This window comes from Triticum aestivum, chromosome 5D (assembly GCF_018294505.1).
Source record: "Triticum aestivum cultivar Chinese Spring chromosome 5D, IWGSC CS RefSeq v2.1, whole genome shotgun sequence".
NCBI classification, from domain to species: domain Eukaryota; kingdom Viridiplantae; phylum Streptophyta; class Magnoliopsida; order Poales; family Poaceae; genus Triticum; species Triticum aestivum.
The window spans coordinates 556,751,765-556,766,380 of NC_057808.1; the positions used below are offsets into that span (position 1 = coordinate 556,751,765).

At 44.5% G+C, this 14,616-nt stretch overlaps 1 protein-coding gene across 1 annotated transcript; it reads right to left on the reverse strand.

Annotated features, from left to right (window-relative positions):
* Window positions 1–8,254: 8,254 nt before the first annotated feature.
* Window positions 8,255–13,478, reverse strand: LOC123126205 (putative disease resistance protein RGA1). Its single transcript, XM_044546584.1, has 4 exons — window positions 9,086–13,478; window positions 8,635–8,820; window positions 8,457–8,522; window positions 8,255–8,330 (listed from the first exon to the last, which is right to left on the reverse strand). The coding sequence occupies exon 1, from the start codon at window positions 13,476–13,478 to the stop codon at window positions 9,240–9,242; it is 4,239 nt and encodes a 1,412-aa protein (XP_044402519.1). The 3' UTR covers window positions 8,255–8,330; window positions 8,457–8,522; window positions 8,635–8,820; window positions 9,086–9,239.
* Between the last annotated feature and the right edge of the window lie 1,138 nt (window positions 13,479–14,616).

A 14,616-nucleotide genomic window follows, 5' to 3' on the forward strand; every position in this document is an offset into this window, starting at 1 on the left:
CACTGATTAGAGGTACTTAATTGTTGCATCAGGTGTGCTCGGGGCCTCCGTAACCGCGTCAGCTAGCCGCCTTTAGGTGCCAACTTCCATCCTTTGAATCACACGAGTTCTTGCATGCATGCAAGTTGAGAAGACCTTGCACCAATGAGCCCACATGACCAGGGGCGGCTAGTTCGGTTGTACTGAATATTATGTCATCTAAGCAATACTATTTCATAACCGAACACAGTGAATGCATGTCTGCAACAAATATTGAACTCACTATATAATATGTAGGACCGATTTGACGCACAATAAAGAATAAAGCAATATTCTAGATTTTTCTATTTGCCTATATGTGATCATAAACCAGAAACAATTATCATGATATTTCATATATCATACAATTAAGAGATTTCTCTGAAGATACCTAAGGATGCACACACAACATATACAATATATTCATGCAAGATCCACAAATTAATCCGGGAAAACTTGTAATTTTGTTTTACACAATCAACATAATTTTGGTCTAAATATTTTGTAATGTATAATGTATCATAAAAATATATTATAATATAACTTTTTACCACCCTACGGGATTTGAATTTTTTTATTAACTATGATTTTGATTTGGTAAAAAATGAATTTAAAATATAGAAGTTTAGTATAAATAATGAAAGATCGTGTACATTATGTATGTATCACTTAATCACCTTTGAATTGATCGATTTTGGCATGGTGCTAATCACATATGTACTTATTGGTTACACCTTTTATTTCAACACAAAAGTCTCCGTACGTTTTCTGTGTGTAGGTGTTGTTCATGAGGTTTGGCATGATTCTTCTATTGGTTCGATAAACATTGGTTCTCACTGAGTGAAATATTTATCTCTACTATACTGCTCCACCCTTCCTCTTCGGGGAAAATCCCAACGCAGCTCACATGTAGCAACCCCAAACCGGCCGCACCACCGCCACCCGGCCACCACTACAAACTCATTAGCTAAACCAACACGAAGGAGGACGTCAGCTTCCATATTCATCTGACCAAGCAAGGCGAAGCGCCTTGAACAACCCAACCACACCCCTAAAGGGGAGAAGTGGGAACAAGGGTCTAGTATAGGATCATGCCTCGCTAAGCCGGAATCGGATGAAAATGTCAAACCCAATTCAGGGCATAGCTGAGCCAAGATCACGTAGACAAAGCACCACCTCCCTGCTGCAACCTCCCACACGAGCCACCAACAGAACCACATTGAGCCACCGGTCACCCCTAGCCATGGCCAGCTCAAAGACGAATCCCAAAGTGGGAATGTGACGTTTGAGCACCCACCATTGTCTGATCCGAGAAACCCGGGATCCAAAGTTTGGGGGGGGGGGGGACCGCAGCACGACGCCGTCAATAAGGATACGTTGCCCACAGGCACCACCGTCGTTGGCTTGGACCGAAGTTGGCGCCCCGTGTTACACGGGCAGTGCCGTGACCTTAAACCCGTAGCTTGCTAGTCCACCTAAAGCCAAACCAATATAGCAGAGGGAGTAGTTGCTGCCTGCCCACGAATAACAGAGGTCGGTGCGCCATGCGAAGCCTCCAGATTGGGAGAGCGAGCAAAGGTCGATCCATGTGCGAGCGAGATCCGCACCTGCTTCACGCCGAGTCCACCGCACAGCTGATGCGTAGCACCACACTCATTTCGTGGTCCAGCCCATCAGAGAGAGCAGAGACCATCAGATCAACCACCGATGACAGCACACGCATAGGCTCGGTGCGGCTGTCCAAGCCGAGGCAGATGACTCAGCCGCAGTCCGACGCCGCCCTCATGGCCAGGGACCGACCGCCCGCCACACGCGCCGTGGAGGCATCGTAGGCAATGGCCAACCCGTCGTTCTGGGAGGCAATGCGCAACGCGCGTACCACAGATGGCCGAAGCACGAGATTGACCACCTCCCCGCCACGGGCACCGCCAACCTCCCACTGCCCCAAAGGACCAAGGCGCGCGCGGAGGAGCGTCGGGCCGTCAACGCCACACGAGCCCCCGCTCGCGGACTATCGGGCGGCGGTGTGGGGAGGGGAAGAGGGGGTGGGGTGGAGGAGGCCACTATGGTGGCGAGATGCGCAGCCGCCCGAACTGCCACGGGGAGGACGACGCGGGGCCCTTGTGAATGTTCCCTTGGACAGATTTTGACACACTATTTCCATTGTTTATGCTTCTTGCACCGATTAGAGGTACTTAATTGTTGCATCAGGTGTGCTCGGGGCCTCCGTAGCCGCCTCCAGGTGCCAACTTCCATCCTTTGAATTGAATCAGCAGTGGTTCTTGCATGCATACCTGAGGCTTGACTTTCTTTTTGACCGACCGCATGTACGTACTCCGACTCGGAGGTGGGTCCGCACGCTTGGCCCTCTTCAGTTCTCAGATGAATGCCGACAAAAATGACTAGACGTTCCACCACAGAGGATTAGAAAGCACTTTAATTAGAAAGAAAGAATTTGATAAAGACTCCTACAAGGGGCCATCAGTCAATGTATAGCAACGTGCGTTCTTACTCGCATAGGATAGGAGTATCATATCCTTTCCTCGTCCGGCACAGTAGTCATGCATGCACACTGGCTTCCTTCCACCAACCCCCAAAAGCACCATCCCCTCTGCTTCGGCATTTGCACCTACCTGCAGCTTCCACAGGAAAACTATACTACGTACTACTCTATATATATGTGCTTAAGTTGAGCACCCATTCCACAAATTGCTAGCTTGGCAATCCAAGTACAAACACAGGAAGGAAGCGAAGAGCCCAACAATCGAGGATGGTAAAGAAGAACTCCTCTGCGACCTCGGTCCGGCTGATGCTCATCCTCCTTGTTCTCCTGGCTTTCGTTGGCGGCATCCTCGCACGGGGTGGACCGACCACCTGCAGCAACCGTAAGCAAAGCTACCACAACCGCTGTTTCCATGCACATGCATGTGAACCAAACAAATTAAATCATGTACGTACGTACTCCTTTCTTTCTAGCTGATTAACTTGTTTTTTGTTCAAATCACTTGTGGCAGCTGCTGCTCAGCGAAACTGCCCGTCGATCCCTGGTGGCGGCTCATAAGCACGACCTATGGACCATTTCTACGCATGAACGAAGCACGGGATTTAGTAGGCCGGCTCTCGCTGGCGCCGATTTCGATGTGAACCCAATAATATTGTATGTTCTTGAGGCGTCGATTGGTGTGTGTGTGTGTTCCTCGTAATTTTGTTTGTATTGTGGCCTGGTTTATAAATAGGTAGTACTAAGATGCGTCGGGGAGTTCTCCTGCGCATGCGGGACTTTGATTATTGGATCTGGTGGCCAAAAATAAATAAAAATAAAGAGTCATCTACCAGTATATATCGGTGTATTTTTTAACAGTATTTAACTATATGCCGGTGACCCGGTGTGTGTTTCAGTAAGGAAGTATGTGTGTTGCCCGATGAGTATATGAATTTTACTTCGTTTTTCGACGAAGGGCGTTTTTTATTTACTTGTAATGTAGCATAGGGTGTTTGGATTGGTAATTAGGCGCCATCCTTGCTTACCCAACAGTGCCACATTAAAAAGGTGGAGATCCCGAAATCACATGCCACCTTTACATTTAGGTGTTGCTAGTCCTTTCCAAGATATCCAATGCATAGACCGCTTGTCAATCAAACTACTCCACCAGTACTTGGCCATACAAGAAGTCAAGATCTTGCATACCTTTTTGGTTAGTAGAAAGACACTCATGCTGAAGGTTGGAATTGCCTGAATGATGGATTTCAACAGAGTTTCCCGTCCTGCGCATGCAAAAAGTCTCTCTGACCAGCCCTGCATTTTACTTCTAGATCTTTCCCCTATGTGATCAAAAGTGCCGCTAGTGATTTTACCCACTGCGGTTGGGAGACCCAGGTACCTCTCACTAAATGCCTCGACATGAACATCCAGTACGTTCTTGATAGCTTGCCTGCATCCATGTGATGTGTTTGGGCTAAAGAATATTGCACTTTTTCTCTGTTAACACTCTGTCCCGAAGCCGCTCCGTAGATGCGCACTATACTGTTCGGTCTAGCCGCACTACCAGCGTCGGCCTTCATGAAGATGAGGCTGTCATCTGCGAACAGTAGATGGTTGACCCAGGGTTGGTTACTGAATCGTCAATTTTTAGGGGAAGGGCATGTGCGTTTACCGTGGTTACCCGAATGTACCGTGCATTTACAGCTCCAATTTTTCCAAACAAAGTTTCAAACTCTATGTGGATTTTTTTTGAGGGAAGACCATCATGGCTAGGTCATATGAGCAGTTCTTATTTATCTCCTAGGTCACGTTTGTGGACCAAACGCTCACGTCAGTAGGTCCAGATTAGTCTCATTTTATAATTTTCATTTTCGTTTTATAATTTTATGTTTTTTTTCATTTTTCCTTATCCTTTTTATTATTCATTTCGCAACATTTACCCAAATTTGGGAACATTAATTTAAATCATGAACAATTTTTTTCATCAAAATTAAAAAAAATTCATCAATTTCGAAATATGTTAATCAAATTAGATAAAAATTCATCAAATTCGAAATTTCATCATAGGAGATGAAAAGTGTTCATCATATATTAAAAAATGTTCATCAAATTCAAAAAAAGTTCAACGATTCAAAAACTATTCATCAAATTAAAATATGTTCATAAAAATTAAAATAATGTTCATTTTTGGAAATTCTTGCACACCTTTCAAATAGTTCTTAAAGTTCATGAACATTATTTTAAATTTAAATACATTTTTTCAAATTAGTGATTTTTTTGAAATTTGGGAAACCAATTCAAATTTATGAGCATTTTTTTATTCTAATTTTCGAAGTAATGTTGTGGATATATTTTCAAAATCTTGAACAATTTGTGAAATTCTGAATTTGATTTGAAGAATAAAAACAAAAAAAACAAAACGGATGAGAAAAATGGGGCACCCCGCAGCGCATTGTACATAGGCCGCCCCAAAAGGGCGCGTCGGGGGTTGCATTGCATCGCTTCCCATCGTGCTGGTCGATAAATAGGAGGTCCAGTTCACACGTGCTGATGGCTGGCGGGTCTATTATCTTTTTTGAATTATAAACCAAATCAACGCAACAGGCCAGCAAACAAGACTTTTGGTATCTCCCAGGGTGGCTTATTTCTGACAATTCTATCATTGCCTTTGAATGTATTCACCATATAGAAGCTTTGAAGCAGAACTCTCCAGCCACGTGTGCTTACAAGCTTGATCTGTCCAAGGCTTATCATCGAGTGGATTGGGGTTTTCTGGAGCAGGCTCTACTTAAATGGGGCTTTTCTATGCATTGGATTTCTTGGATCATGGCATGTGTGCGTTCTGTCAAATATTCTGTGAAGTTCAATGGGAAGTTACTGCAGTCGTTTACTCCGTCGAGGGGTTTACGTCAAGGTGATCCCTTGTCCCCGTTTTTATTCCTATTTGTTGTTGATGCTTTATCTGCTCTAATATCCAAATCAGTGACTGAGGATGAGTTGAGGGGTGTTACTATTTGTTGGGGCGTGCCGGTGATATCTCATCTTTTATTTGCGGATGATACAATGTTGTTATTTCATGCGTCTGGCCAACAAGTCAACTTATTAACCCAGGGAAGTGTTCCATCCTTTTTTCTGGTAATTGTCCTGATGCAGTGGTGGAAGAAGTGAAAAATACATTGGAAATTAGACAACATGTATTTGAACCAAAATACTTGGGTTTACCGGTTCCTTAAGGAAGAATGCATAAAGGTCAGTTTGAAACACTTCAGGCAAGGTTGGGTAAGCAGTTAATTGATTGGAGTGAGCAATATCTTTCTTCTGGTAATAAAGAGATTTTGATAAAGTCGATTGCTCAAGCTATACCCACCTACATCATGAGTGTGTTCAAGTTTACCAGCCTCTGTTTGTGATGATCTAACACGGATGATGAGACAGTACTGATGGGGAGTGGAGAATGGAAAGAAAAAGATGGCTTGGCTAAGGTGGGAGAAAATGAAACTACCCAAAGCAATGGGAGGCATGGGTTTCAGGGATATGCGTGCTTTTAATCAGGCATTGCTAGCAAAACAGGCATGGCGGTTGTTGGACAGCGCTGATAGCCTATGTGCTCGTTTACTGCGTGCAAAATATTTCCCTAATGGGAATTTGTTGGATACAGTATTTCCTAGCAGTTCTTCGGCGGTATGGAAAGGTATTGTTCATGGACTTGAATTGTTGAAGAAGGGCATTATCTGGCGGGTTTTCTCTGCAGGACTTGATTGTTTCTGGAAAACCATAAGTTGACCTGCAAAAATAGTAGTTGAAGTCAACTTCAGGCTCTAAGCACATCTTTTTCAGATTTGTTTCAGCTCTCATCCACGACGGCACCGATGGAGAAGAAGGTTGCACGTTACAAAATAAGAGATAAAGATGGGCTATAGCATAATCAGATACACAGAGACATTTACAAACATGATAATCAAAGAATCAATATATTTTTAGATAAGAGAAGAAGAATCAATATCCGAATGAATACCTTCGATTGACTCTTCTTGATGAGCTCATTAGCTTCCAACTCATCAATCATGTCCTCGACGTCGTATGAAACGTGCTTAAATTTTGTAAGCCACTGCTGATATAGTCTTCCACCTTCTCCTATTTGACGCGACTTGTCGTCGGCATCAAGCAACACAGCCTCCAGATCTTTCATCTTTTCCCCCAGGTCCAAGACATCCTCTCTGTACCTCCACTGCAGAGTGATCTCCGACGCAGCATATTTACCGAGCTTGGTGACGATTTGTTTCCTGACGGCACCCGCAATCACCGCCCGAGCACGCTCATGGCTCCCCAGCAAAGCTATTGCTCTCCTCAATGAGAATATTGCTGTGTTTGTGAAATGTAAGAGTGCAGCGAGGTAGGCATAGGGAGACAGTCTTGACTAGACACATACCGGATGTGATTTTTGCTTTTCCCCTTGGTTTTGCGAGTTTTGTGTTTTAGTGTAGGGTAGGTGGGCAAGACAGCTCCTTCAACCAATAGCCTCCAGCGGTAGGTAACCACGCGGAACAAGTACAGATAAACCTCAAGGAATCAAGAAGCAGAGAGTTGCTTGAGCCCATCCAACCAGGAGAGAAGGTGCTCTGTGTTAGCTAGCTCTAATTTTTTTCAGCAAGTGGCAGATTTGATTAAGCCAGAAAACTTGCTAGCTTGCAGTATTGTATTTGGTTAGCTACAACTACTACTATGTCTCATCTGGCCGGCGGCAATCAGACCCAGATAATGTGATGTCCCTGCTTCACAACCATGCTTAAAGCAGAACCACAATTATTTGGATTTTTGGCTAATTCTCCAACCGTTTTATTTCATTTTTGATGCAGAACATGAAGAAGGTTCTTGAAACTTCAGAAGATTGGTAGGACAGGAAGCTCTCTGCAAACACTGACAATCAGAATGTGATGACAAATAGTTCGATTTCTTCACCCCTGAGCTAAAAGCCTGAAACTGTAATAATCAAAAGCCAACACAACCCCTGTATTAGTATTAACAAACACTGACAGCGAAAGGCGTGGCTGCTTGAAGGCTGACTCAAGTTGCAAGGGGATGGGATATATTCAGAACAGACGTGTTTGTAAATTGGTTAAGAGTGCAGCATCACTCCTTCGTTCAAGGAAAAAGATTAAAATATGGTTGGGCGACTCCAAATATCAAAAAATGGTTGGGCTATCTGTCGGCTGCTAGCTGGCTCAAGTTACACCCAACAACATTGGCATCATCGATCAGTTCGTCCGAGGCAATTCTGAAAAAAAACACAATTCTACCGTACCAATTTAATTTACAGAGGCGAATACACAAAAAATTCTTGTCAAGTCGTGCGAGCGAGGCTGAAGCTGAATCCCAATAACCACCTCGCACCCTTTGGATGTCCCTTGTTGGAATGCTCTGCTCTGCTCTCTTCGCTGCTGCATCCACAAAGCCCACTTCTTTAAAGGAAGGAACCAAGGACATCCCCAGTGCGAGCCATCACTTACGTTGATATGATATTCTGCCAACACGCAACACAATTGTTGAATCAGCTGGTGCTTGAGGATTCTGGCGACGTGCAGATTCGAGTAATTCAGCGAGAGATTACAATCAATGTTTCAGTGCACAACACTCCTATTTGAGCATTACATTACTCCTATTTGTAGAATTCACTACTATTTACAAACAGGGTGTCAAGTACGTACTGACCTTCTCTTCAGCATATCAAGACGACAGACAATTGCTTCACTTCTATTTGTTTCTTTTGTTTGCTCTGAATCAGCTTCTACACCCAATCATTCATAGGTTGATAATCCTCATTGCTTCGGTCCTACAGGAAAAATTCAGTACCAGGCTAAATACTCTATTTTTCAAGAAAGAATCAAACAAATTGGAAAGCATTCTCTCTTGTAGAATTCAATTTCATTTCACGATAGGAAGGAGGTTACATCCATACCATTCGGCACCACCAAGACAAGCCCTCTCTGCGGAGAACATCAGAGAGCTGCTTTTATACATCAACCTGTCAAAGGAAAGGATTCAGGAAAGAGGAAATAAAGCCACTTGATTCATTCAATTCATTCATGGTAAGAAAAGAAAGAAAATCTTCTTTTTGAGTAACAGCAATTAAATACCTCCTCCTCGCTGCCACTGATGCCAGCAGTTAAATTGGCATGTTCATGCGAAAAAATAGCACAAGCCTGATAATTCCACCATCAGTTCTGGTGTCAAAAATACTTTGCAGCTACGACTAAAGTCTTCTTCTTGATGGGTATCAAATGAGTCCTTTTTTATTTCACATTCACATAGGGAATAGAAGCCTGACAAAGAAAATGCACGCATATTTTGAAAAACAACGGTGATGGCATCAACTATCAAACTCTAGTCTAATAGCAGAAAAAGTGGATGAAAACAAGCGTGCCTTGGACTGTGAATCTAGTCATAAATTAAGCACATACATATCATAAACTAGAGAAAGCAAGCGGGAGAGAGATAAATAAGCAAACCAAAGTGGTTGCTTAATTTGCACTATATGAATGCAGTCATAAATTAAGGATCAGAAACTTGGGTTCTGGAGGTACTAACCATAACCGGCAGGCTTGAGTTGCAGAGAAATATCGATCATCTAGCAGAATGAAGAGTTAACAGCTAGCATTGCGTTGCAGAATGAAGAGTCGGTTGGTTGTATCTGCTTCCACTTGACCACTTGCGAAATATCAATCTTGCAAATATGTCAGCTTCAATAGACGTACAAATCTGGGTTGGCTCTTTTGATTTTCTCAATTTGCTCCTTTATCTCAGCGCTGCGACAATTCATCTGGAGTTCTCTCAGCGAAACGGGGAGGCCCTCCTTGGGCATCGATCGGATTTCTTCACACCCAAAGACACGTAACTCCTTGAGAGAAGAGAGACGATGTAACCCTTGAGGAAGGGACTGCAGACCGTCGCACCACCAAAATCCTAGGTTGTGGAGGGAGGTGAGGAGCTGCAGCGCTTTCTCTTGCTCTTCCGTCAAGCCTTCCATCCTCTCATTGTCTTTCTCGAATATAAGTGTGTGGAGGGCCGGGGCGAGGAGGTTGCAAATAGGAGCAACAAGCAATCCACAGATGTCATCCACCGTGAGTTTCTCTAGTCTAGAGATGTAACCTGCAGGCAATAATTTGGCCACCTCTGAGAGCATATCTGCTGCTAAGGTTTTGCACATACGCACATCCAGTTCCATGAGGTTGACTGCGACGAGAGGATTGAATCCGTCCACTGTTAGATTACAGCAGTCTTTTAGGCTTAGAGTGGTGAGAGACGTGAGGTTTGAGAGCAGAGCCATTGACTTCATGCTTGGCTCTTCACGAACATCAAGTTCCCTCAGGGAAGCAGGGAAAGGGCAAATGGTCTCTGATTCTCTCATTGGCCACCGACAGAACAATTCGCCACAGCTGACTATGGTTAATGATTGGAGCAATGACTTGTCCTCCTGAATTCCTCCTCCATTCTCCACAGGCACAAGAACTAGGCCCTTACACCTTGAGAAGGTAAGTTTCTGCAGTGAGGTGGATGATGGGAACTGCATTACACATTCCTCATAGCCAACTATCACCAACACAGAAAGAGCTGGGAAACAGTTTAACACTTTCGACGATGATGATTTGCTGCTGGTAAGATGAGATGCGTCTAATTCGAGACTCTTAACTGAATGGAAGACAATACTGCCATCCAGCTCTTCAGGGAACAAATCGTCGCATCTTCCGACACTTAGTTCTGTTAAGGATTTAAGCTTTTTGATGTCTGTCAATGATATGTGCGATACATTTTCAATAGCCATATATTCTACTTTCTCCAGATTGTGGTAGGCCAAAGCACCGCCATACCCTGTAACAACCAATCTGTTTCCATCATAAGACAACAATGTTTGTGAATAACGTCTTCCACCGCTTTCAACATTCAAATCTGTCAGTGTGGAGGTTTGAGGCATGGAGGGCAGAGACATCTTGGGGCACTTGACAATTCGAAGTGTGCGCAAATTGGTGCAAGATACCTCCGACAAGGGCATCACACAGAGATTGGGACAACCGATGCATTCGATTGTTTCAAGACTTGGAAAGGAATGGCAATTAGGTTCCACAACCCACTCAGCAAGTTGTGGTATATCATAAAACTCGACTGTCTTCAAGCGCATAGAACATTTCCCTGGAGCGCCACCACATCGCAGCCCAAACTGATTCATTCCAGAAATTTTCTTCAAATTGAGTACCTTGAGATTTGGTAGCTTCCCAAAAGGTGGGAGGGTGCTCCAACATACGCCTTCTATAGTGAGTCTCTCTAAACTAGTTAACCAGATGTCAAGACACAACCAACTAGGACCAACAGTACCACCTTGATTTGCAATTGTAAGTACTCTAAGATTAGAGTGTGGTTGAAGAGCATCAAGAATATCAGCATCTGCAGTTTGAACATCTCTACCCCACACTAATTCCAGCTCTGTTTGGGTCAAGTAGCTTGCAAGAATATCAACATCTGTAGTTGGTCCATCCCTTCCCCAGAGTAATTCCAGCTCCTTCAGATTCCTTTTCAACATCAGTTTGGCTGCAGTAGCTTCCTCCTTGGTTGCCACTTGATCAAGACTACGTATAACCAGTCGTCCTTCAAGCTCTGCCAATGCCCCAAGTTCTGTTAGTTCAAATCCCATGCTCTCCTTTTTAACATGGAATTCTTTTAGCTCCTGCAGATGTTTCATCTTTCCCACATTGCGAATGTTGGAGTGGAGATGACTTCGAGCATGGAAATCATGTAAATTCTCAAGGTGGCTAAAGTCTTCAGGCAAATCAGAACGACCATTCCAATCATATAGGTCCAAGAATTTCAAGTGATAAAATCTTGGTAATGTGCTAGGTAACCTCATTTCCCTGTCACCATCAAGAGATGAACTAATTTTGAGGTATTGGAGGTGGATAAGTTTTGGAAACCTATCCGGAAAAGATTGTGCAGACTTCACCACTATAAATAGGACACGCAGACTATTTATTTCCTTGAAGTTATCTTTCAAAATCTTGGCGATTCTTTCTTCTTCATACTCTCTAAAAATCATCAAAGTCCGCAGATTAGCAATATCTATCCTCTCCCTTAGTTTACACATTTCTTTCTCAAAATTTGCATCATATATGTCTTCTATGTTGATAGATAAGTGCCGAACAGATTGCGAGATGGCGTCAGCTCTGAAACCAAAGCCACTTATATTGTGGCATTCCTGTGCAGAAACACTCTTAGATAGCTCATGCATTAAATCATGCATTACATAGCAGTATCCACCAACGTAATCATCTAATTCCTTCATGAGAAAACCATTGTCCACTAGTTCTTCCAAGTAATTCCTATCGGCTTGGTGATTAGAGTCTATGATGCCTGTTGCAACCCAGAAATGATTGATTTCTGAAGAAGTAAACCTATGATCTTCAGGGAAAAGGCCACAATAGGAAAAGCATTTCTTCAGATCAAATGGGAGGTAATCGTAGCTAATCTTTAAAGATTGCATGATATCATCATTTTCTTGCTGCTTTAGCCACTGATGCTTTTCAAGAACTCCATTCCAATGTTCCTGAGAAAGGTGCTTGTGCAATAGTCTACCAACTGTTTTGGCTGCGAGTGGGGAACCCTTTAGCTTGTTTGCTATTTTTCGTGCAATACCAGCAAACTCATCTTCGTAATGCTCAGGCTTGTCGTCTTCACCAAATATACATGCTTCAAAGAATGTGAAGAAGTCATTAGACTCCAAACCTCGCAGCTCTAGTGGATCAACTGTTTTCACCATGTCTGCTACCTTTGGGAATCGAGTTGTGACAAGTACCATGCTTCCTTTGGCTTCCCCCTTTGTGAACGGAGCTAGCAGGGTCTTCCACTGATCCTCACCGTCACATCTCCATATATCATCCAAGACAATCAGAAACCTCTTGGACTTGATACGGCGCGCAATGGATTTCTGAAGCTGGTCTAAATTGGTTGTTTCATTTGCAGCACTGCCCCTTCCTCCTTCTTCAGTTGCAGTTATGCAGGCAAGGATCTCCCTGGTGAGCTTAAGCACATCGAAATCAGTCGATACGCATACCCAGACTGGAACATCAAAGTGCTTTTTAGTCCTGCCATCATTATAAAGATGTTGGGCTAAAGTTGTCTTGCCAATCCCCCCTGGACCAACTATAGGAAGAACAGAAACAGTCTCAGTCTGTGCGGTACCGGTAAGAGTGGTGATACGATTGACAGTTTCCTCAAAAACGTCTCTCCTGCCATACAATGTGTCTTGTATAATCATGGAAGCAGTCTGAGGCCGATGTAGGACGACTGACAATGCGGTGCCATTGCTTGGGATACTGCCGATGCCGAGCAAATTGGAGACCGAATCACAGTGGGACTGCATGCCCTGTAACAGGGACTTGATCTTGCTGGACATGGACACTCTGTCGAAATGCAGCATATCATCACCATCAGCACTAGCACTAGCACTAGCAGAGTTGGTTTTGGATTTTTTGGTGACGCGGCCGACAACAGCAGCATCATCATCACTACCATCCCTCTTGGTCTTGGGTGTACGCGAGGAATAAAAGAACCGGACTAAGGTGTGGCGAAGAGCAGTACCGGCATGGAGAGCTTGATGCCTGAGGCCATCAACGCCGGCCTCTTGGGTGGTGGCGTAGTGGGTGCCGTGTAGCCTGTCATGGATCTGGAAGTAGTGGAGCTCATCCAGCAGGTCCTCTGCCTGGTCGGCGTCCCTGCTCAACTTCTCCAGCAACCCCTGCAGGCCAGGGCTGTGGCAGACATGGCTCCCCTGGGCGTTGTGCAGGAGGCCTTGCGCGTGCAGCAGCTTGTCCTTGATCTGCTCGGAGTTGTGGCCGAGCTGAAGGCTGTCCACGTAAACCGCCACCAGGCTGTCGGACAGCGTCCTCAACACCTTGCCGAGGAGCGAGGCCGCCGAGCCGAGAGCCACCTCCATCTCTCCACAGACACTCCGCCGGCCGCCTCGCCTTGCCTTGCCGGAGTAGTGGTGGAGAGGAAGCAGCAGAAAGGCTCCAGCTAGCGATTTGTGTAGGGTAGGTGGGCAAGACAGCTCCTTGAACAAAGAGTAACAAGTCAGACAATAGTAGATTTGTGTTAGCTAGCTCAACAAACTGCTATTGCTATGGGGGATTTGATCAAGGCAGACAACTTGCTAGCTTTGTAAGTAGTAGTATATATTGTACTGTATTTGGTTAGGTGTACAAGTGCTACTATGTATCTATGTCTCATCTGGCCGGCGACGACCAAACCAAGATACCAACTCGATCATTTGTTGCTTTGGTTCTCTCGCCCATCGGACTTGTCTGTCTTTCCAATATTATAAGTTAGACTAGTGGGTATGCATGCGGTTCATGTCGTGAGCTGAAGCCAACCCAATCTGTGTATTGACGAACACTAACAACGACCTAAGGCATCACTGAAGTTGCAGTCTCCATAGCTGAAATCATCCCTGATTGACTGGTTTGATTGAGCTCAAAACCACATTGGGGCCGGAACGTGCAGCAGGCCTTGCGTGTGCAGTAGCTTGTCCTTGATGTGCTCCGAGTTGTGGCCGAGCTGGAGGCTGTCTAGGCCGTCCGACAGCACCGTCAACACCTTGCCGAAGAGCGAGGTCGACGAGCTGACAGCCACCTCCATCTATCTGCACTCCACTGGCCGCCTCGCCGGAGTAGTGTAGTGGTGGAGAGGAAGCAGCAGAAAGGCTCCAGCGGTTTGTGTAGGGTTTCAACAAATAGGCTCCAGCGGTAGGTAACCACGCAGAACCGCAAGGAATTAAGAAGCAGAGAGTTGCTTGATCACATCCAACCAGGAGAGACAATAAATACTCTGTGTTAGCAAGTGGCAGATTTGATTAAGCTAACACAGATACCAACTCATTTGTTCTTTTGGTGCTCTAGGTGGGTCCAGGCTTTTTTTTTTTGGCATTTTACGTAACAAAATTTCAAGTGTACCTTGATTCTTATTTTTCAGAATCAAAACGCAGATAAATGTTGTCCCGGATATTATGCTCTCCTCGATAGAAATGCTCGTTACCAATTAATCCTTCAAAGTCAAGTCACCAATTAATCTTGTCC

What these genes read in the sequence shown, in the direction of transcription:
- LOC123126205 (XM_044546584.1), bottom strand. Translation starts at nt 13,478, where the DNA reads ATGGAGGTGGCTCTCGGCTCGGCGGCCTCGCTCCTCGGCAAGGTGTTG.